Genomic DNA, 21,165 nt, shown 5'->3' with positions numbered 1-21,165 from the left:
GGAGGCACAATCGGCCCCCGCCGTCCAGAAGGGCAATAAACTGATTTTGCACTGTGATAGGAAAATTATATTTGCTGCTGTTTAAGTTGCCAAATTTGAGATGAATGAATCATTCTTCCAACAAAATGAACAAGCAGAGAGGATAATGGAAACATGTTCATTAAAACATTCTGGAGCCCCCTGATCTCAGTGTCAGTTAATTTTTTTTTAAAAAATCTTTTTAGAGTATAGCACATAATGCACTGTAATTTGCCTATATGAGTAAGAGACAAAAAAATAATTACCTGGGATAATAGGCAATAACCTATATCTGGAAATATAGTCTAGTGAGTTTACTTTAAAAAAAAAAATCAGAATGATTGGCAATCTCACTGTCCTCCAAATGGAAACTGCTTCCCTGAAGGCTTTTGATGTGGAGCTGTTCTTTTATTGCCAATAGAACCATGAAAAATAAACACTTCATTAAAAGTAAAGACATGCACTTGGAAAACCCATTACTGTTTTCTTTTCAAGTTGCAAATTACAAAATATTTAAGCACTTTTATTTGCTTTTAAAATGTTAAACAATTATATTCTTTTTACCCGAAGTGAGCAGAATAGAGCCTGGACACAATGGCGAAGTCTGGCTCTACTATTTTCTCCCCCGACAATTACGCAAAATGGCATAGTGATTTAGTGTTAGTTCACTAGGTTTTAAAGAACTCAGCCTGGATAGCTGCTCAAATTTTAAAACCTAGACCAGCCTTTGGTAGGCTTGGGAAAAGGGGCTGGACCTTATTTCGTCAGACAGAACTGAACTTGGGGCTATACACAATGCCACCTCAAGTTCGGTGCAATGTGTATATGAGCGTGTGCACGCACGCACACGTGCTATCAGTTTAAACAGTCACATATGCAAATGGAAACAATCAAATAGGTCAGTTGATATCACAAGCCCAATTGTTTAATTGGAGGCATCCTTGGTTTAAGTGGATATTCGTCAAAATGGTTGCTGGTGTGTTGCTACTACGCAGCCCAGGCCTCATTATCACGAAAAGGCTGAAGGGTGCTGTTTGAGCTTGGGGTTAATGGTGGAATCCTGGCCCCTGCTCAACCCCTTTGCCCATGGCCTGCTCTGGGGCTCTCGCTGCAAAAGGTTGGCAGGCCCAGCACAGCCTTGACCTTGTCTGCCCGGTCTTACTTCCAGGAGAGGAAAACAATGTCTACCTTTAATTTTCCCAAGTGTTTCCAGGCAGCAGATAGAAGGAAGCTGCCTTCCTCATGGGGGAGAATGGGGTCCCAACAGCCTAGATTCTGTAGACAGTTCCTCTCTGTTTCACATCCATCGACAGCAAATCAGCCTCACTGGATTACCTTTCCTGGTTTCTAAGTGGGTTCCTTAAAACTTGGCAAGGTCACTCATCGTCATTCCTCAGGAAATCTGACCTAAGATTCTAGGCATGCAAGTTCCCAATGGGCTTTCCAGCTTGGGGGCCGTTGCTTTCTTTCTCAGTCACAGGGCCTCTTGTTTTAAAGCAAGATTTCATCTAAAGGTGAAGGCAGTGGTTCTGGCCACTGCTCAGGGCAAGATCACAAGATCGGATGCTGTTTGAGGCATCCATGAGCAGAGGTACAAGGGCCAAAAATTCCAATGAAACTTAGCAGTGGCCTGTGGATAAATCTGCTTTCCTAAACCCCCCTCCTCCAAACACCTTTTAAGCTCAGTCGCTGGTGCTGTTTGCGATTATACGTCTCAAAGCTGATTCCCAAGGGCACAGCCATGTTCCTACATATTCTGTTCCCATCCCCACTTCCCAAATTGACAGGGGTACATTTGGGGAGGAAAGATTAATAGTCCTGGATAAGACTGTAATTACCTGGATAGATCTAGCTGGGAGGTAGCTGCCTGATCCTTTTCTGATGAGGGAGGCAATGGTGTTGGGGATCAGGTAGAATTTTCCAGAGCCCTGCCCAGTTGCTGGGTAGCTGAAAAGTTATACTGCCTGATTTCCTTTCTGTGGCTGGACATGCATCCTTTTTGAAAGTGTGTATTTGACTTTAACTCTATCCTAAACAAAGCACCCTACCTGGAGGGCATAATGCTAAGTGAAATATGTCAGACGATGACAAATAGTGTATGATCTCACTTGTAGGATCTAAAACAAACAAAAAACCCCCACACATACCAAACTCAGAAAAGATCAGATTTGTGGTTACCAGAGGTGGGGTGTGGGGTGGGTGGGGGAGTTGAAGGAAGGTAGTTAAAAGGCACAAAAGTTTTCATCAGAAGGAATAAGCCATTTTTCTCTCTCTATTTTTGTATCTATGAGATGACGGAGTTAACTTAGATTGTTTTGGTCATTTCTCAGTCTTATTATATAAGTCAAGTAATTAAGCTGTACACCTTAAACTTCTACAGTGCTATGTGTCAATTATATCTCAATAGAAGCAAAGGGAAAAGAAAAACAAAAAAATATCCCCAAAGCACTTTACCCAACACACTCACAGACCACAGTTCTGCCAGTCAGCCATAGCAATCACATTTGGTGGTATCTTCAGTGTGGTGTCTCTGTCCTTTGTATGGCCCTAGGTCTAAACATATAGGCCCACCTCTCTTTTGTGGGATCATTTCCAAAGGAAGAAGCGACAGGCCAAAGTACTCATTAGTGGATAATTCCCACAACTTTGGAAAGACTGCTCAAAAGTGGCTAAGAAATAAAGGGAGCCTTTGATTTCCTATGGCTTGCTTGAGTTTTTTCTCTCCATCACAGGGGAATGCATGTTTCCAGACTGAATGTCAAAGATACAAGTTTAATCAAAACCTCTTATGCTGTGTTTTCCTTTGGTGCCTGCATCTTTTGGTGCAGAGTACAAGCCAATATGCTGCAACTGATCCCCTCAGGCCACAACAAGGTGGCAAGCCCCTCCTTCCTGGGGCCGGGGGTAGCACTCGCTTAACCAGGCCTGCAAATTCTGGCAGGTGAATTGTGTGATCGGGTGATGACTGTTGTCTTAATAGTCATTAGAAGCGGGTCTGGTTAGAGGAGATTTGCCATCAGATTGTCCCTTCCTGTCCTGATTTTACAGAATTCCACTATGAGGGTCTCACAGGACACCAATCAGTGAAATATTGAGTATAACTATTGTTTTGCTCAGCACCTCAAAACGCTATGTACGTGTGTGTGTGTGTGTCTGTGTGCGTGCGTGTGCATGCAGACATGCCCCATTGGAACAAGGAAAACATTTATAAAGGAAGTTCAGAATTCATTCTTGTCCTTGAGGAGCATATAGTTTAGTTGGGGTAGGGTCATATTTATACATTATTAAAAATATATGTGGGCTGATATTTTCTCATAAGGGATAGTCTGCCCTTTTCCCTTGAGGATAATTTAAGCTAGGGCTAAACCATGCAGACTAAAAACAAGAAGTTCCCCCCCTTTCCTTTTAAGAAAATATTAATGATTATAGAAGGAAAACTCATTACTTATTTTTTAAAGGGAAACAGACCCCCTTTACCCTCTCATGCCAGAAACCTGACCAACCTAATAAGCATTCTGTAGGAAATACTGGATTCCCCTTCCTCACCAATAACTTCATTTGGCTTCCTTTGATTTGGCTCCATGTCCATAATGCCCTTCTATCTCTACTTGTCCTTTATTCAATAAGTATGAGTCTTGTGCTAGGTACCGGAGATACAGTGCCGAATGAAATGCAAAGTCTGGTGGGGCAGATAAGACATTCACACAAGTCATTCTAATGCCAGAATATTGCCACATGCTTCCGTAAACAAGCTGTCGAAGCTCAGAGCGGGCAGAAGTCATTTCCAGCTGGGCTGAGCAGAAAATAAGGAGGAGAAGGAGGTGGTATTTGAATTCTGGAAGGTAGGTAGAGTTCAATCCCTGGATAGGTAGAGATGAGGGTAGAGAGGAGATGATGGCATGAAGAAAAGTATACAGGTGGATGGGATGTCCATGAGAAGAACTGGGTTGCTGGGGCACAAGGTTCCTCTAGGACGGTAGTGGGTGATAAGATTGAGAGGCATGTTGCAAGCAGAGCATAGGGGACCTGGGGTACCGGGCTCTGGAGGAAAGCAGAGAGGCAGTGGAGAATGGAGAGCCACAGAAGACTTTGCAAGGAGAGAACAGTACGATGAGAGCAGTACCTTGGGGGCAGCAAATCTTGGAAGGGGATATGTGGAGCAGGGGGACCTGTAGGAAGGCTGCAGCCTTCATTTGTGTAAGAAGATGGGGGCTTCTTGCCTTTATTCAATGTACTGTGATTGCCTATCTTTGGGACTAGTCTTCCTTACTAGGTTGTAAACTCTTATCCATAGAGGGAGGGCGCCCATGTCTCATTCATGCCTGTATTCTCGGTGTCTGGCACAGAGTAGATTCTCACTACGCCTACTTGTTGCGTGAGTGAAATAAGATGATACCAGTGGAAATGGAAGAGATGGGTGGATCCAAGAGCCAGTGTACTGAGAGAAAAGACAGAGCCAGCGATGGTGGTGTTGGGAGGCCAGGTTCAGCTCCCGTACATGTCCTGTGCTCTGCAGCTAAGCTTCCCTACCAGCCCCCGGAAGCTTTTTCTGCCAGTAGCCTCTGTTCCTTCTGTTCACTTCCTGTCTCTATTGCAGTTGTCCCCAGCATGACCCATGACCTTCTGTCTGCTCATTCTTGATCCTTATCAAGGGCATAAAGCACACACATGGAGAGGTGATGGAGTAGAGGTGTCGAGAGTGTTGACAATTCTCTGTTCTTGCTTAACTGAAATCCTTTGCCTGCCTGGAGGTAGGGGGCTGGACCACATGGTGCCTTAGTTCCCTCTCTACTCTGAGATCCTAGAAAACTCTGGAAATATTTTGATGTGTTTGGACAGATTATATAACCAGTTCTTACATGGGAACCATGTCCTATGCCCAGGCAGATATCCCACCCAGAGACATGGCTTATTTACCTTGCCCCTCCCTCTACTTCTAATCTTAACAGGGAGGAGGGAGAATCCCCCATTACCCATCTTCCATAAAACCGAAAATTTATAAAATAGCCTAGAGGGCACTCAGTGCTATTATGAGGGTTTTCCAACTTGTCAGTGGATGGCTTTTTTGAGGGGGGCGGTGAGGTATGTGCTAACAAAGTCCAGAAAGAGAGAATACAGAAGACCAGGGATTAAGAAATCACATAAATGTGCAGTCTTCTTCCGGTGGACGGCTTCCACAAAGGGCAAGGGCCTGCGGAACCACCCGCTCAGCCTGGACCAGGAGCAGAGACACACTGACGCTTTGGCTTCAGCCTGGGACTTCTCCAGTTTAGTATAGCAGAAGCCTTTGCCAGGGCAATGCTTGGGAAACAAGCAAGGGCATCCTGGCTACTCTCGCAGCCTCCTGGGAAAAGAAGGCTTGCCTGCTGTGTGAGTTGCTGGGCCCTTCCCTTGGGCCCCCACTGCTGTAGGGTCATTGCAATTAGGAACCTGCCAGCCCCCTTGGGCCAAAACCCTTGGCTCATTTGGTTGGTATTCCTGCCTTGACAGTCACCTCTCTGTTAGCCATTTCTCTGTGGTCAGCTTTCCCCTGACATTCAGGACGCTCAGGGGCAGTCAAGCATCAAGTACTAATACTTGGGGTGTGCAATTTTGATCCTGGTCCAAGTCAAACGGAATTATGAAAATCAATGAACTATTTAAACAACATCACATTACACAATACAAGCCCACATACTACCACTGCACAAGAAGCATTTAAAAATCCCATTTGGATGATCCACTTTTCAGGGTCATCTGTGTCATTTCTCCTCTCCATCGCCACAGATAATCAAAAGATGAATGGATTACTGGCTTAGCTACCTGTACGTGGCCATCCTCCATCCTGCCAAATTTTGCTTCTGTTTCTCTGTCTCTCAACTCAGAACAGAATTTCTATTTCCACCTTGGCAAACAATTTGTCCCCTTTGGCCACAGAAGGCAGCCTCCTCACCTCAGAGAACTGCAGGGCTCTGACCCGGACCAGAGTAGTAGGTCCAGTTCTGTGTTCCCCAGCTTCAGAAGGACAAAGGAAAACTCGAAGGAGTGTTCAGAACTGGCTAACACATTGGGGGATAAAAGGGAAAGAAGTCCGATTTTGTACAAAGAGGACCGTAAGCAGGATTAATTACATTATATAGGTTGGGAAATTGCTCATTCTTTTCTGTGCAGGTAAGAAGGGACAGGGGCAGTGTCTCACTGGGGGCTGCTGCTCGGCACCAGAATGGAGTGCTTCAGGAGGAAGGGGGACTTTCCACAGATGATTTTTGGTCAGGAGGGTTTCAGCATTAATCCTGGCTGGAGCTAAGGAGGGAGAAGGAAGAAATGACTATTTAGCCTCCCTTTCTCTTCCTTTTCCTGCTACTGGAGGGGAAAATCTCGCTTTCCAGACTTCCCACGGTCACTCTTGCAATCCCACAACCTTCTCTTCTTTTCTGGAAGGCAGTTTTTAATAATTTTATTTTATTTTTCATCATAATAAGTGTAGTCTTTAATCTCCATCCACTATTTCACCCATCCCCCCACCCACCTCCCCTCTGGGAACCATCAGTCTGTTCTCTACAGTTAAGAGTTTATTTCTTGGCTTCTCTCTCTCTCTCTTTTTTTTTAAACCTTTGCCCATTTGTTTTGTTTCTTAAGTTCCACATATGAATGAGAGCCTGTGGTATTTGTCTTTCTCTAATTGACTTATTTTGCTTAGCGTTATACTCTCTAGCTCCATACATGTAGTTGCAAATGGCAAGATTTCATTCTTTTTGATGGGTAATAGTCCATTGTGTGTGTGTGTGTGTGTGTGTGTGTGTGTGTGTGCGTGCACGCGCGTGTGTGTATCTTCTTTATTCATCCATTGATGGATACTTGATACTTGGGCTGTTTCCATATAGCAGCTATTGTAAACAATGCTGCTATATCCCTCTGAATTAGTGTTTTTGTATCCTTTGGGTAAATACTCAGTAGTGTGATTCCTGGATCATAGGGTAGTTCTATTTTTAAGTTTTGGAGGAACCTCCATACTGTTTTCCACAGTGGTTGCACTCTTAAGAATTCTTTACTCACTGTCTCTAATCTCTCTCCTCTCGGTCACTTTCTTTTATATTATTATTTCTTAAAGGTTTTTTTTTTAAAGATTTTATTTATTTATTTGACAGACTGAGAGAGAGAGCACAAGCAGGGGGAGCATCAGGCAGAAGGAGAAGTAGGTTCCCCGCTGAGCAGAGAGCCTAATGTGGGGCTCAATCTCAGGACCCCGGGATCATGACCTGAGCCAAAGGCAGATGCTTAACCGACTGAGCCACCCAGGTGCCCTTTATTATTATTATTGAGATATAATTCATATACCATAAAAGTCACCATTTCAAAGTATACAATTCAGTGGCTTTCAGTGCATCACCATGAGTGCAGTCATCGCTATCACTTCTAGAACATTCCATCACCCCCAAAATAAACCCCACCCTCATTAACAGCCAATCTCTAGTCCCTCTCAGCCCCAGGCAACCACCCACCTACTCTCTGCCTTTATGAATTTGCCTTTTGTGGACATTTCATATAAATGGAACTATACAATATTTGTCCTTTGTGACTGGCTTCTTTTACTTAGCATAATGTATCTGGGGTTCATCCATGTTGTAGCATGTGTCAGAACTTCATTCCTTTTTATGGATGAATAATATTCCATGGTATGGCAGTACCCCATTTTGTTTGCCTATTCATGTCCTGATGGACGTTGGTTCTTCAAACTTCTTGGCCATTATGAGCAACACTGCTATGAACATGTGTATATCCATTCTCTTTGAAACCAGCTCTGCTCAGGCTTTTGTCCCCCATGGTGCCACAACATTCACTCTTCTTAAGGTAAACAATGATGTCCACGGTGCTAGACTGAATGGCCAATTCTCAGTCCTTGTCTTACTTCACTTACCAGGAATATCTGACACAGCTGATCACTCCTTCCTGTTTTACTTGGTTCCCAGGATATCCTACTCTCCTTCTTTTCTTCCTACTTCATTAGACTGTCCTTCTTGGTCTCTTGCTGGTTTTCACTTGGAAGTCTAACTAAACTGATTATATCCAGAACTGAACTCCCGATCTCCTACCCAGTGTAATGCACTCCTTGTGCAGTCTTCCTTGTGTTGATAAATAGAAAGTGTATCATCCAGTTGCTCAGGCGAAAACCTTTGGCATTGTCTCTAACCCTCTTTCTCTTCACTTCATATCCAAACTATCCGTAAGTCCTGATAGATCAACCGTCAAAATATACTTAGAATTTTACCACTTATCACTGCCCACACTCCCTGGTCTAAGTCACCATCTTCTGCCTGGAGTATTGCAAACCTCTCCCCTCTTCACCATTGGGCTCCCCTCTTTCCACCATAGTTGGATGTCTTCAATACAGGCTGATTTTTAAAAAAACGTAAGTCAGATTCTGTCATTCCTTTACTTAAAACTCTCCAGTGGTTCTACATCTTACTTCAGGGTAAAAGTCAAAGTCTTTACAGAGGACTACAAGGCCCTACGTGAAGTAGCCCTGGCCACTTCATTGATTTTATCTTCTCACTATTCTTACTCCATTCCAGCCACAGTGGCTGCCTTAGTATTCCTTGAACACGTCAGGTTGCCTCCTGCTGCAGGGCCTTTGCACTTGCTGTTCACTCTGCCTGGAATGTTCTCTCTCTTCCCTCCCCATAGATATCCATATGGCTTACTTCCTCACCTCCTACAGGTATTTACTCAAATGTCACCTTCTTAATAAGGCCTTCTCCGACCATGCACCCAAAAGAAAAACCCCTTTTGCCTCACACTCTTGATCTCTCTTACCCTGCTTTATTTTTCCACAGAACTTATCACCATCTGAAGTTCCGTACATTTTACTTGTCTCCCACCAGTATAATGTAAACTCTATGAAGGTAGAGATTTAAACAAAAATTTTTTTTTAATTTTAAGTAGGCTCCACACCCAACGTGGGGCTTGAACTCATGACCCTGAATCAAGAGTGTCATGCTCTACTGACTGAGCCAGTCAGGTGCCCTGAAGGTAGGAATTTTTATCTGTTTTGTTCACAGCTGTACTCCCTGGCACAGAGTAGGTGCTCAGTAAATATTTGTTGAAAAATAAATGAACTAGTTTTTGTTTTTTTCCCCTCTAGCTTTACTGAAGTATAGTTGACAAATAAATTGTATATATGTAAAGTATACAGTGTAATGAATTGATGACTAAAGGAATGAATGGTTGAACTGGCTATTTTGAAAACTAGTTAATACTTCTGCCATTTCTTGTGGCTTGACTGAAGCCAACCACTAGCTTTCAAAATAGTTGTCTAATTTCAGCTGTGGTGTGATCTTGCCTGAATTTTTGAAAAAGATTCATTAGAAAGTTTATCTTTCTTTAGGGTAGTATCTTTAAATATTGGGGGTTTGAGTCAGACTGTTGGGAGTTTGAAACCTGGACATCTGTGTGAATCAGGACAAGTTAACCGTTCTGTGCCTCAGTTTCCTCATCCATAAAATGGCATACCAGGAGCATCTACCCCATGTTGTTATTTTGGGGATCTAATAAAATAATGTACGTAAATCATTTAGCCTACTACTTGGTACATAGTAAAGCTTCAGTGAACAGTGGCTTTTATTACTCTTATTAAGATGTAAGAGAAATTTTTCAAACAATAGAGTAAGACTTGCAACAGAAACAACTGAATACATATTTCTAAGTGCAACTAAAATAGATGTCCAGCTTTTTTGTATAAGTGGCATTTCTTTGGGAAATGATCCAAAATGTGAAGGCCAATTGTTTTGTCCCTTTCCTCAGGAGGCTTTCATGGGATTGGACATATCCTCTTCATATTCTCTGCATCCTTACAGAATAGTCACACTGGGAACCCCTCATACTTAACATTTCCTCTCGTCACACTTTTCAACTTTAATGCCATCTCAGACTCTGGGTTCAGATTCCATAGATTATCTTTACTCAGTACACTGGTTAAAAATTCAGCAATTCCCTTTCGTGGAAAAGATGCTTGCCAAGTGTTGGCAGGGTAGCTTTCTAAATGAGTTGACCTGCAAACAAGGTTGTCCATGCTTGGAAAGGCAAGGACAATGGTCTCTTTCCATGTCATGACACTTCCTAGTAGCTTGCTGTCAGACACACCCTGTGTTAATTCCCAGCTAAACAAAGTCATTACAGATCCAGTCTGTGAATGCCAGTCTGTGCCAGATTCTTTGACTTGTGCCGGGAAACTGAGGAAGCCCACGCCTGTACAGGAGCGTCTGGCTTCACATTTCACCAAAGCAGCCAATGGCATGCAGCCTCTCCTGTTCACACTCGCTTGCCAGGGCCCACTTTTTATATTCTAACTTCTATTACCTCCCACAGCAACTTATACTGAGTTGGGCTGGGCTGGGCACACATTCATTTATTCATTCATTAAACCCCACAGGGATCAATAAATACGAGTTAAACCACACTGCTTCCTTGTTGCTTTAGAACTATTTCTTAGTTATTTAAATGAAAATTTACCTTGTTTTCCAGCTATGCTGTAAATTTCTTGAGTACTTGGGCTTCTAGCTCATTCCTGTCTCCTGCCGTGCCACACCTGATTCTTCATTCAGTCTATGTTTTTATTATTATGCTCTGCAAAACTGCTTTGGAGAAATGGGTTTGAACCCTAGGAGTTAGGTAAAATTTTCTCCTTGACTTTTTATTTTTTTATTGTGGTTCTTAGGAGAAAATAGCATGCAACACCCAGCAATTACTAAGCCATTTTCCTACTATAATACAGTTTCAAATAAAAGCCTAACAAAGCCTATGTTGAGAAACTTACTCGTAAACAGTTGTCCATCCATTTTCATTACTTTTGGTAGCCAAAAGCCCCGTGTTTCCTGGATAGGTCATCAAGGCCAGATTATAGCCTTGGGCTGACACTCTTTTCAGGACTCCATTGCTGCTTATGGTCAGCCAGTACACCTGCCCGCCAGGCACCACAAGCCAAAGGGGCATCCCGCCTGCGTCACGGCGAATGTGCACAGAGTTGCCATTGCTGCTGGTAACTGCACCTAAGTCACCTTCGGCATTGTAGGTGAAATTATATACATAGTCCCGTGTTATCAAGTTCAAGGTGTGCAGGTGGGTTCCATTGACAGTGAACTGGTAGAGCTCCTGGTCAGCAGGTGAAGCAATCTCATAAATGTTCATGTCATTCAGGTGGGCTTGGTTCCTGCTAATGGTACGAATTCGAACATTCCCAAGGTCTGCGACATATAGGGTACCATCAGGTGACACTGCTAAGGAGGAAGGGGCTTTCATTTTTGCATCTTTGGCATAACCACCATCACCTGTGAGAGAAAGACCACGATTTTAATAATTGTCATCACAAGCATTTATAAGAACATAACCATATACAGAAATCACTGTGCATCAAGAATCATATTAGGAGCACCTGGCTGGCTTGGTCAGTGGAGCATGTGACTCTTGATCTTGGGCTGTGGGTTCGAGCCCCACGTTGGGTATAGAGATTACTTAAAAATAAAATCTTTAAAAGAAAAGAATCATTTGAAAGCAGTCAGTGAACCATTATTCTCTGCATGCCCCTCCCTTGACAAATTTGAAACTTATTCAGAATTCTTGAATCAGTAAGTAGTGAAGATGAACAGTGAGATGCAATTATCTCAGTTAACACCAGTTTTGTGAAATCATCAATCCTGCTGTTCAGTATCTATTGTATCACAAGATACAAAAACAGCAAATAATGGAAACCACACAAAATGTGGGCTGGAAATCCATGAGATTTATGTCTGTCAGTCCTTGTGGACCTACCTACCTACCTCAGGACTTTCCAATTCTACTGTGCCTAGAGGACCTCCCTTTGGCTAATTCCCATTGTCACATTGTCAAAGTACACTAAGTCTGTAAGTGCAACAATGATTCAGAACATCAAATTTGATAACTGGAATAAACATTAGATTTGCCTTGAATGAAAGACATAAATTAGCAAAATAAGTATAAAACTAATTGTCCAGGAAAACACTGGAAATATTGATCAAAAGTCGTATCGACCAAGTTGCTCATTCGTGATTCCTCTGGCCCAAGAAAAGGCAAGGTTAAGAGAATCATTTGGGCCCAGATGAGCAGTTTAATAGGACTGCAGGTAGCATGGAGGGATTTCCACATCCCAGCAATAAATGTATCTAGAGGAGTGTTTGCTATCTGGAGTATCTAATCCATGTTTTGGGGAAAAGACTCATATGTGTGTGTGTGTGTATATATATATGTATTTCAGTTAGAAATAAAGGGCACTATTGGCTAGGAAGAAAATTTTGGACATTTCCTAATATATATTTTTTAAAGATTTTATTTATTTATTTGACACCGAGAGAGAGAGAGAGAGAACAAGCAGGGGGAGCGGCAAAGGAAGAGGGAGAAGCAGGCTTTCCACTGAGGAGCCCGACGCGGGGCTCGATCCTAGGACCCTGGGATCATGACCTGAGCCGAAGGCAGATGCTTAACCAACTGAGCCAACCAAGGCACCCGAAAATTTTGGTCATTTTTTAAACAGTCTAAGTAGTACGCTGATGTCCTGAGAACCCTCCACAGTGGGATTTTATTTTGCCCATGTATCTTCAAAGCAGTCTGCTCTAGTCTCTTTGGGTTTCAGATTTTTTTTTTTTAAAGTAGGCTCCATGACCCTGAGATCAAGACCTGAGCTGAGATCAAGAGTTGGACGCTTAACAGACTGAGCCATCCAGGCACCCCTCTTTGGGTTTCAAATAGCAAGGCCTATTAATTTGGAAACCAGTCACTTAAGGGAAGTAATTTTTTCCTTAGCTAAATCAGCATATGCAGATTTTACTGTGTTTCCTTTTCTCCAAAGTACAAATAGTGTCATGATCTTACATTCATATAGCGATTTTAACTTAAGAGTATCAAACTTTTGTCATAGTAGCTTATCCTCAGTACAGCAAGGTGATATAACTGAGACAAGTGACATCTCTAACAGATGAGGTGAGTCATGAGGAGGTTTTGTGGCTTTCCCAGGGTCACTCGGTCAGTTGGTTGCAGAGCAATGACCAGATACTAGGCTATGTGGCCCCAACCCATCGCTTTCTCCACTCGCTCACACTAATGTTCAGAAATAACACTTTAGTTTTCCTTTTGGCCTTTCTGTTGTGTGTTTTTCTTTTGGAAACAGAGAGAGGGAGCTGGTGAATTGCTAAAAAGGTCATACCTGAAAAACAGTCACAGTTGGGATCAATTTTGCAGTCACAGTCAGTAGGGGCACCAGCTATGATGGAGATCTCTCCGTTGGTGGTGACTTGCTGAATGCGGTTTACTTTCCTCTCGTCTGTTTCAGCTATGAAGAGCAGCCCGCTGTGGGAGACGCTGATGGCCCTGGCTGACTCCAGAGTGGAGTGAATTGCCACCTTGCTGACCAAGAAATGATCGATGCCTGGCACCTGGCAGTGAATGGGGCGCCCTGCGATGATCCGCACACGCCTGTTCTCAGAAATTTGCAGCACGATGTTGTTATCCAAGACATACAATGAATTGTCCATGGGATTGACTGCAAGGTCTGTTGGCCACTCTAATCGCACCTGCAAAAAGAGCAGAACACACACCATTAGGTTACAATATCTTTCCAGGGGCAGTTTTACCTTGAAAGAAAAATCAGCTTATTGGTTCCCCCGTCTCAGGAATTTCAGCAACGTTGGTGTTGTCTGGCAAAGTTGGGGGAGGATGGTTGATCAAATGTTCTGTGAAACATATTTATCATTTATACCATTTCCAACATAATGAAAATTCATTTTCAATACTTCCAGAAGGATCCCCTAGAGCAGTGTTTTTCAGAGTGTGGTCTCCAGACCAGCAGCAACAACACCACCGGGGAACTTGTTAGAAATACAAATTCTCAGACCCCAACCTAGACCTACTGAATCAGAAACTCTGGGGGTGAGACCCAGTCATCTGTGTTTTAATAAGCCTTCCAGCATCTTCTGATGCACACTCAAGTTTGAGGATCAATGCTCTAGGGCTTCTGTGTCACTATGACATACAGATCTCTCTCACTGTCCTGTAGATACATGGAAGAGCAAAGTCATAGAGGCTTCTGGAAAACACAGTGCCAGAGAAACTCGATTTTACTGTAACAGCAACCTTTGGGGACAGGACCTTCCATTAGCACAGACCTAGCATCCACCTTGTGGAGCACTCAGGCACCGTTTATTAGCCGGTGATGTGGAATCCTAAGTTGCAATGCACGGCCACCTAGCTTGACCTGGCTCACTCCACATTTCCCTTTTCTCACAAATGGGTTGATTTGTTCTTTCACTGAATATTTGCTGAGTACCTTCTTTGGGCTAAGCCTTGTGTTAGGCTTTGGGGATTCAAAAGAATGCTATGACACAGCCTCTGCCCTCAAATGACTCATGGTTTAGTGGAGTCCTTGGAAGGTCCATTAGGCAATTATTCTCCATGTTATGAGAAGGAAGCAGCAGAGAGAGTATAAGGGCACTTCACCCACATTAGGAATCACAAGGCAGGTTATTCTCAGAGATGGTACTACCTGAAATGACCAGTAGGAGAGAAATGGGGTGAAAATGGCAGAGGGTGAGGTGGGAGCAGCGTTGGAAGCAATCCCAGGGAGAGGGAACAGCATGGGTAAAGGTCCAGAGTTTAGAAATGGTGTGGATCATCCAGGTTACTACAAGCAATTCAGTAAGGCTAATATATGCTGAGTATATGGGAGTAGTAAGCAATAAGAATCAGGAAGTAGTCAGTGGCTAGGTATTATGGATTGAATTGTGTCCCCCCAAAATTCAGGCAACCCCCCAATGTGACTGTATTTGGCAACAGAGCCTTTAAAGAGGTAATTAAAATTAAAAGAAATCATGAGGGTGGGGATCTAATACAGCAGGACTGGTGTCCTTATAAGAAGAGGAAGAGACACCAAAGAGACGCCAGGAATGTGTATGCATAGAGAAAAAGCCCACGTGGGGACATGGTAAGAGGATGGCCATCTGCAAACCAAGGAAAGAGACCTCAGGAGAAACCAAAGCTGCCAACACCTTGATCTTGAGCTTATGGCCTCCAGAACTGTGAGAAAATAAATTTCTCTCGTTAAAACCATCCAGTCTATGGTATTTTTTAAAAAAGATTTATTTATTTATTTTACAGGGAGACAGTGAGCAGGAGTGGGAGGGGCAGAGGGAGAGGGAGAGAGAATCTCAAGCAGACTCCACACTGAGTGGGGAGCCCGATGCAGGATCCGATCCCATGACCTGAGCTGAAACCAAGAGTCATATGCACAATGGACTGTGCCACCCAGGTGCTCCTGTGGTATTTTGTTACAGAAGTCCGAGCCCACTAATACACCAGGTAATGGAGGGATGTGAATGTGCACCTTTATTCTGATGGCTGTGAGAAGCCACTGAAGAGCTTTAAGTAGGACTGTGACATATCTGGGTTCTAGAGGAATCACACTGCTGTTGAGATGATACTAGAAAAGGAGGTGGGGGAAAAAAAGAAAAGAAAAGAAAAGGAGGTGGGAGAAGAGGCAGGTCGCAGTTAGGAGACTCGTGCAGTGGTCCAGGTGGGGGATGATAGTGCTTGAATTAGGATGGTAGCAGTGGGGATAGAGAGATGAAGGTGGATTTAAGACATGTTAAGGGAAGTTAGAAGCAAAAGGATTGGGGTGTGTGTGTTGTATCTTGGGCCAGATGCTGGGCTAGGCGCTTGGGACACACAGGCCAACGAAACACAGCTCCATTCTCATTCCTTCCTGGACACAGTGGTCAGCCCAGTACCTGCCTTGACATCTCTTCAACAGCCATTTTATCACTGGGCACTTCTCAGAGAACTGTGTTCCATGTACTCTGTGTCCCACCACTCACTTACTCTATACTTTATTGCTCTTCCCTTGGGTTGGACAAAGGTGGAGAAATCTGGCCCATTCCTGGCCAAAATAGAAACAGGAATGGGGCTACTCTTCTTGCCTTGAGTGAAAGGCCAAGGAAGCTTTTGTTTTTCTTACTGAATCTGAAAGACTGAAAACAAGATCTGGACTGCCACTGTGCTGGGAGGCCCACTCCATCCCCGGCTGGAAGAGGCCTTACACTCAGTCAGTAATGAAGTGGACAAAGGCCAGTGTGAGACAGGCCTTCCCTCTCATTTTGCCTCTTAATGGAGGGCAACTGGTGATGTTGTAAGGGGGACAAATGTGGTCTTTGGCCTTCCCCCTGTACCACTTGGGGCTCTCCGTCCCTCTTTCTGAGTGTCTCTTCCAGACACCCAGCAACCTCATTCCGCCCCCGTGTCTCTGCGTGCCCTCGACCTCCACAGAGACTGGCCTTCCCTGGTCAGCACCATATGCCTCTGGGCAGCTAGGAATCTGAATGCTAATGGAGTATAAAGCCGAGCTGTGTTATGCATGTTCTACAGAGCCTTTCAGACTGAGGCCATTGGATAAACATTAAACACCAGCTTTAACAGCTCCCAGAGCAGTTTGCTGTGATGTGTTCCTCAGCACGTCTGTCTGAGGCCTGTGCCTGTCAGCACCCTGCCACCGAGAGGGAGAGGGAGAGGGGGAGCGAGAGGGAGAGGCTGCTGCTGTGGAGGGCGCTGCCTCCTCCGCCATGTGCCCTTGCTCTGGACCTCCATATACACTATCGCTCCCATACAGCAGCTGTGTGTGCTGGTCCCGCGGAGCACGGTCCCCCAGGAAATAACCTGGGGCTGGCTGAGGAAGAGGAAATGAATTTATTTCAGTACAGCACTCCTATTTTGGTCAAGTCTGAAGTCAGTGACCCAGAAAAAACAAAGCTGGCAGAAATGACGTTCTAATTATCTCCAGTCTGAGAGCTGAGGCCAGGGCAGAGGCCGGGGACGGCACACACCTGGCAGGAGTCACAGAAGGACATGTTTTGGACTCTGTTCTCGGCTGTCAAGGCTGCCTCTAAGAGAAAGGCTGGTGGTTGGAAGATAAGCTGTTAAATTCTCCAACTCGCCCAACCCGATTTAAGTCAATACTATTGGTGTCATGTTTATTAGATTTAATATTGCCTCAAAAATACACCAGCTCTTGTGTCTGTTTGTTTTCTTTTCCATCAAATAAGTCACCCTCTGGCAGTTTCCTGTGACTAAAGTGGCCTTTGTGCTTCTGAAACACTTTCTATACTAGCTACACAGAATCCCTTTAATTCCCATTTGATTTGGCTGGGCAGCTTGTCTATGAAATCTGCTCGAATGAAAGATGTGTGGCTACTTAGTAATCCAAGGTCTGCCTTTTCGGAACCTGGACCTTTTCACCTCCCTTAGGTTGTCAGTTCCTTTTATATCCTTCTCATGCTAAATACTCCCATTTCCAGGTAATTTTTTCAAGGAACTGGTGCTTTATAGCCACACAATAGAAACACTGTATTTACTACCGAGGCATTTCCATAACACACAACATAACGTATGGAACGGAGTCCTTGAGCTGATTCAAAATTAGCATCTGTTAGCTGCAGAGACCCTAGAATTCTAAATTACCAGGGTAGGGCTAAGGTTAATCCCTGCGGGCTGCTGGCATTTGTCCACGTGGTTTCTGGGGACAAAGAAACATTTCCTTTGGAGGTGGGAGCAGAAAGAGAATGAACAGCGGGGAAGTTCTGGAATCTCTGCCTGGTGACCTGGCCTACAGGCAAACCATTTGGCCTAATTTGTGGTGGTTGCCCCACCTTGTAAAAATACATTAATTTGTTTGAAATGTCAAAATATATTTATGCTAAACTGGCATGAAAGGTCATTGGTGTAGCCGCCAGCTGGGGGAATGTGCCCATCTCCCAACAACATGCCCTGAGAAATAATCCTGAGCAGAAAGGAGCTCTTGGTCTGGATGTCAAGCCTTGACAGCACTATGTCGTCCTCTGCTATTTGAAAATGTGCCTTGAAGGACTTGACTCTCAGGTCAGCCAGTCCCGTGGCTGGTTTAAAGATCCAGCTACTTTTGACCAAAGCTAATAGTACATAAAGCAGCAGAGTCCTATAGGGGAAAATCCATGCGTAAATGCAGTATTTACAGATGAGCCCTCAGTTAGACTAAACTAGAAAATTCCTCAATCATCAGCTTAATCCCACACTGTGGACACAGACCATAATTTGTATACTTGGGCTCTTTCTAACTGTGTGAAGGCTGGTTCCTTCCTGTACTGTGTGTGTCACCATAGGCAGGTGAGGTACCCTCTATGAGTGTCTGGTTTCCTCATCTGCCACAAGGGAAAGAGGCTAGCAACAGTGTCTCTGTTAGAGTTACTGCGTGGATTAAATGAGATAGTGAGACTCGGTGCTCATCACAGCGCCTGGACAGAGGAAGGGATGGTAAACGGGATGAACATCCATAATGATTTCAAAGTCATGGACCTTCAGAGCTAGAAGAGATCTAGTCCATGTACCATTCAATGCAGTGCCCTTTTAGTTCTGTTTGCCAGACTTCAGTTGTCAACAGAATGTCTTTATAAATTTTGCCCTGCCCATCCACCACTTGCACTGTTATTGACTTAATATTTTTCTTCAAATTGACTTACTTTTAAAGTATAAATAGGTGCTTCCCCTTCCTTTGAGAGGATCCTAATAAAAAACACCTATAAAATTCCATCTGAACCTTTAATAAAAGTAACTACTGTTTATTGAGTGTTTCCTGTGTGTCAGGCTCTTTGCCTGGATTATTACTTTATATGCTTAGAGCAAACACTTGAGAAAGAAACAATTGATATCCCCATTTTTGGATATGTGCTCTTAGCCCCTATGCCATCTGATTCTGCAGCTAGAAGAGTGGATATATTTCTTCACGTTCTCCTCACCAGCTCTGGCTTCCCCTTTACCTCACTTGAATCCATCTAAGGGTTGTTCTCTTTGGCTGAGAAGATCAAAGCTTATTAGAAGTTGAGTGATTTGTCTTTGTCTCTGTCACTTGTCATCTTTTGGTTTAATGCACTGTGGTTGCCTACTCTGTGCCGCGCACTGTTATCAAGGGAAAGAAAACAGGTCCCTGCCCTTGATTAGCGCACAGTCAAGTGGGGGAAGGCAGATCCAGAAATCACTCATTTCAATATAATGTGGTCAAGTGCCATGACAGACGCATGCCCAGAGTGACATGGGGATGCAGGGGAGGGAGTTTGGGGCAATAACCCCTAGAAGAGAAATGTCAGCTTCATCTTGAAGGATGAAGCTAAGGTATCAAGGGAAGAGACGAAGCAAAGGGGGAGAAGTGATTTCAGCAGAGGGAAAAGAGTGAATGAAAACAGGAACATGAAACCCCATGGGAGTGGGGGAAATAACATGGGTCTGGGTTACTAGGGCATAAAGTCGAAGTAAGGTATATAGTGGTAATAAAGGGCGTTTACATGTTTGCCAGGGATGAGGCTTAAATTTCTCCACTGAGGCATGATTGTCATTTGGGGCCAGATCATTCTTGTTTGTGGGGGCTGTCCTGTGCATCGTGAGATGTTCAGCAATGTCTCTGGTTTTTGTTCACTAGATGTCAGTGGCACCTCCCCCTGAACTGTCACAACCAAGAATGTCTCCAGACAAGTCAAATGTTGGAGCAAATCAGTTAACCTATCTGAGCCTCAGTTTCCTCATCTAGAAATTGGGTACAGTAATAATATTTTCTCTCAAACATTTAATTTAGGAATTGAAAAAATCTACATAAAGCACTTAGCATAGCACCTGGTACACAGAAAGAGCTCTATAGAGGCCAGCTATTTTTTTTTTTTTTATCATAGAACATGCCTGAATTTCTTCTGGCCCCTGCCTGACTACTGCAATGTCCTCCTCTTTGGTTATCTCATGAACTTTGGAGTGCAATCATATAGTAGCCATGGTCTTTCAAAGATCCCCTGGCTTCTATGTCACCAGCCATTTTCCCCCTGTTCATTGATTTCATTTCTTAAGGATCCTTCTATGCTATGTGTCTTCTAAGAAATTTGGCTTATATAGGGGTATATTATTTCACATACATGTCAGCCAATTCACAGTTAATATTTTCGCTTATTCCTTGGATTCCCCAGTTATTTGTGACAGGCTTCTTGGTACAATTCCAAGCATACAGCATGCTACTTTAATTATTTTCCTTTCTTCTACTAATAAGTATCTATTTTAGGCACTATGCTAGGCACTAGGGAGCCAGTCTAACCAGGACAGACTGGGTACTGCCCTCACAGAGTTTACAGTCTTTTGCTGACTTCATTTCCTTTATTTTCTGGTATCTACAAGGGGTTGCTAGTGACATAGAGTAGTAGACTATTTCCGTTTCATTTCATCCATTTCAAGAAATTGACTTCTGTGGAAGAGCCTCAGAAACATATATCATGACTGTTACTATGCTTTACAATTGCCACCAAGTGCTCATAACTTCCTTTCCCAAAGTTTGTGCTGCAGAAACCAGTTGTTTCCCAAAAGGCCCTGTCTCCCCATCCCAAACATGACACTTCTAATCTCTGTCCTTTACATTTTCAGCCTTATGGCTCATTTGAAAAACGACTCTGTTTGATTTTGATCTCTGAGGCCTCTTCAGTAGGAATTTCCAGGAAATGTATGATTATCTCTTCTGTAGTATGCCAGCCCTGGGGAAGATACAGTGACGGGACTGAGCGCTCTCTGCCAGGTGTTCTGCCAACTCCACGTTAGATTTCCCCATGCTTCTAAGAGCTGACAACTCCAGACTGTTAGCATCACTTTTTGTCAGTTTTCAAATGGCCTTCTCATTTCTTGACACTGATACTGTCTGAGCTTCTTCAAATTTATAAAAGAGGGAAAAAGCCGTCTGGACCAAGTTTGGTTTTCTGCAGTTGGAAAGCATGCTGACATCTTTGAGAGTGACGGCTCTTATTGATCTTACTTTTAAAAAAGTGGAAATTATTAGAAGATGAAATACACCAGGATTACATGGACTTGTCAACTGGCAAATTATTTCCAATTTTCTCAGACCCACATTCTTGTGTTTCTCTGAATAGCAGCTGGAGAGTTTGAGGAACCTCTCAACCTTTGGCCAAATGCATCAGCATGGTCTGTCTTCATGGCTGCCCAATCAGAATAACGGACATTTAAGTCACGTTATTCATTACAGATGAATAGTCAGGATCAATCTAATCAAGAGTTACAGTTGGACTGATCTTTAGAATCATTCTGCTGCAGAGCTTACGGATT

The 21,165-nt window shown here is 43.6% G+C and overlaps 1 protein-coding gene across 4 annotated transcripts in view; it reads right to left on the bottom strand.

The window, feature by feature from the left end:
• The window catches only part of TENM1 (teneurin transmembrane protein 1), a 541,361-nt gene that overhangs the window by 26,199 nt on the left and 493,997 nt on the right, over window positions 1-21,165 (bottom strand). For all 4 annotated transcript variants that reach the window (XM_028122679.1, XM_028122680.1, XM_028122681.1 and 1 more), the window contains 2 exons: window positions 13,211-13,577; window positions 10,811-11,321 (listed from right to left, as the gene is read on the bottom strand). In XM_028122679.1, coding sequence (XP_027978480.1) covers window positions 10,811-11,321; window positions 13,211-13,577 — 878 coding nt within the window. The remainder of the gene's footprint in view (window positions 1-10,810; window positions 11,322-13,210; window positions 13,578-21,165) is intronic.

The sequence above is a fragment of the Eumetopias jubatus genome, unplaced genomic scaffold (assembly GCF_037043125.1).
Source record: "Eumetopias jubatus isolate StellerSeaLion01/CBP00866 unplaced genomic scaffold, mEumJub1_p1.0 scaffold_11, whole genome shotgun sequence".
Lineage (NCBI taxonomy): Eukaryota > Metazoa > Chordata > Mammalia > Carnivora > Otariidae > Eumetopias > Eumetopias jubatus.
The sequence above is the reverse complement of the archived record's forward strand: the minus strand, read 5'-3'. Positions and strand labels throughout refer to the sequence as shown.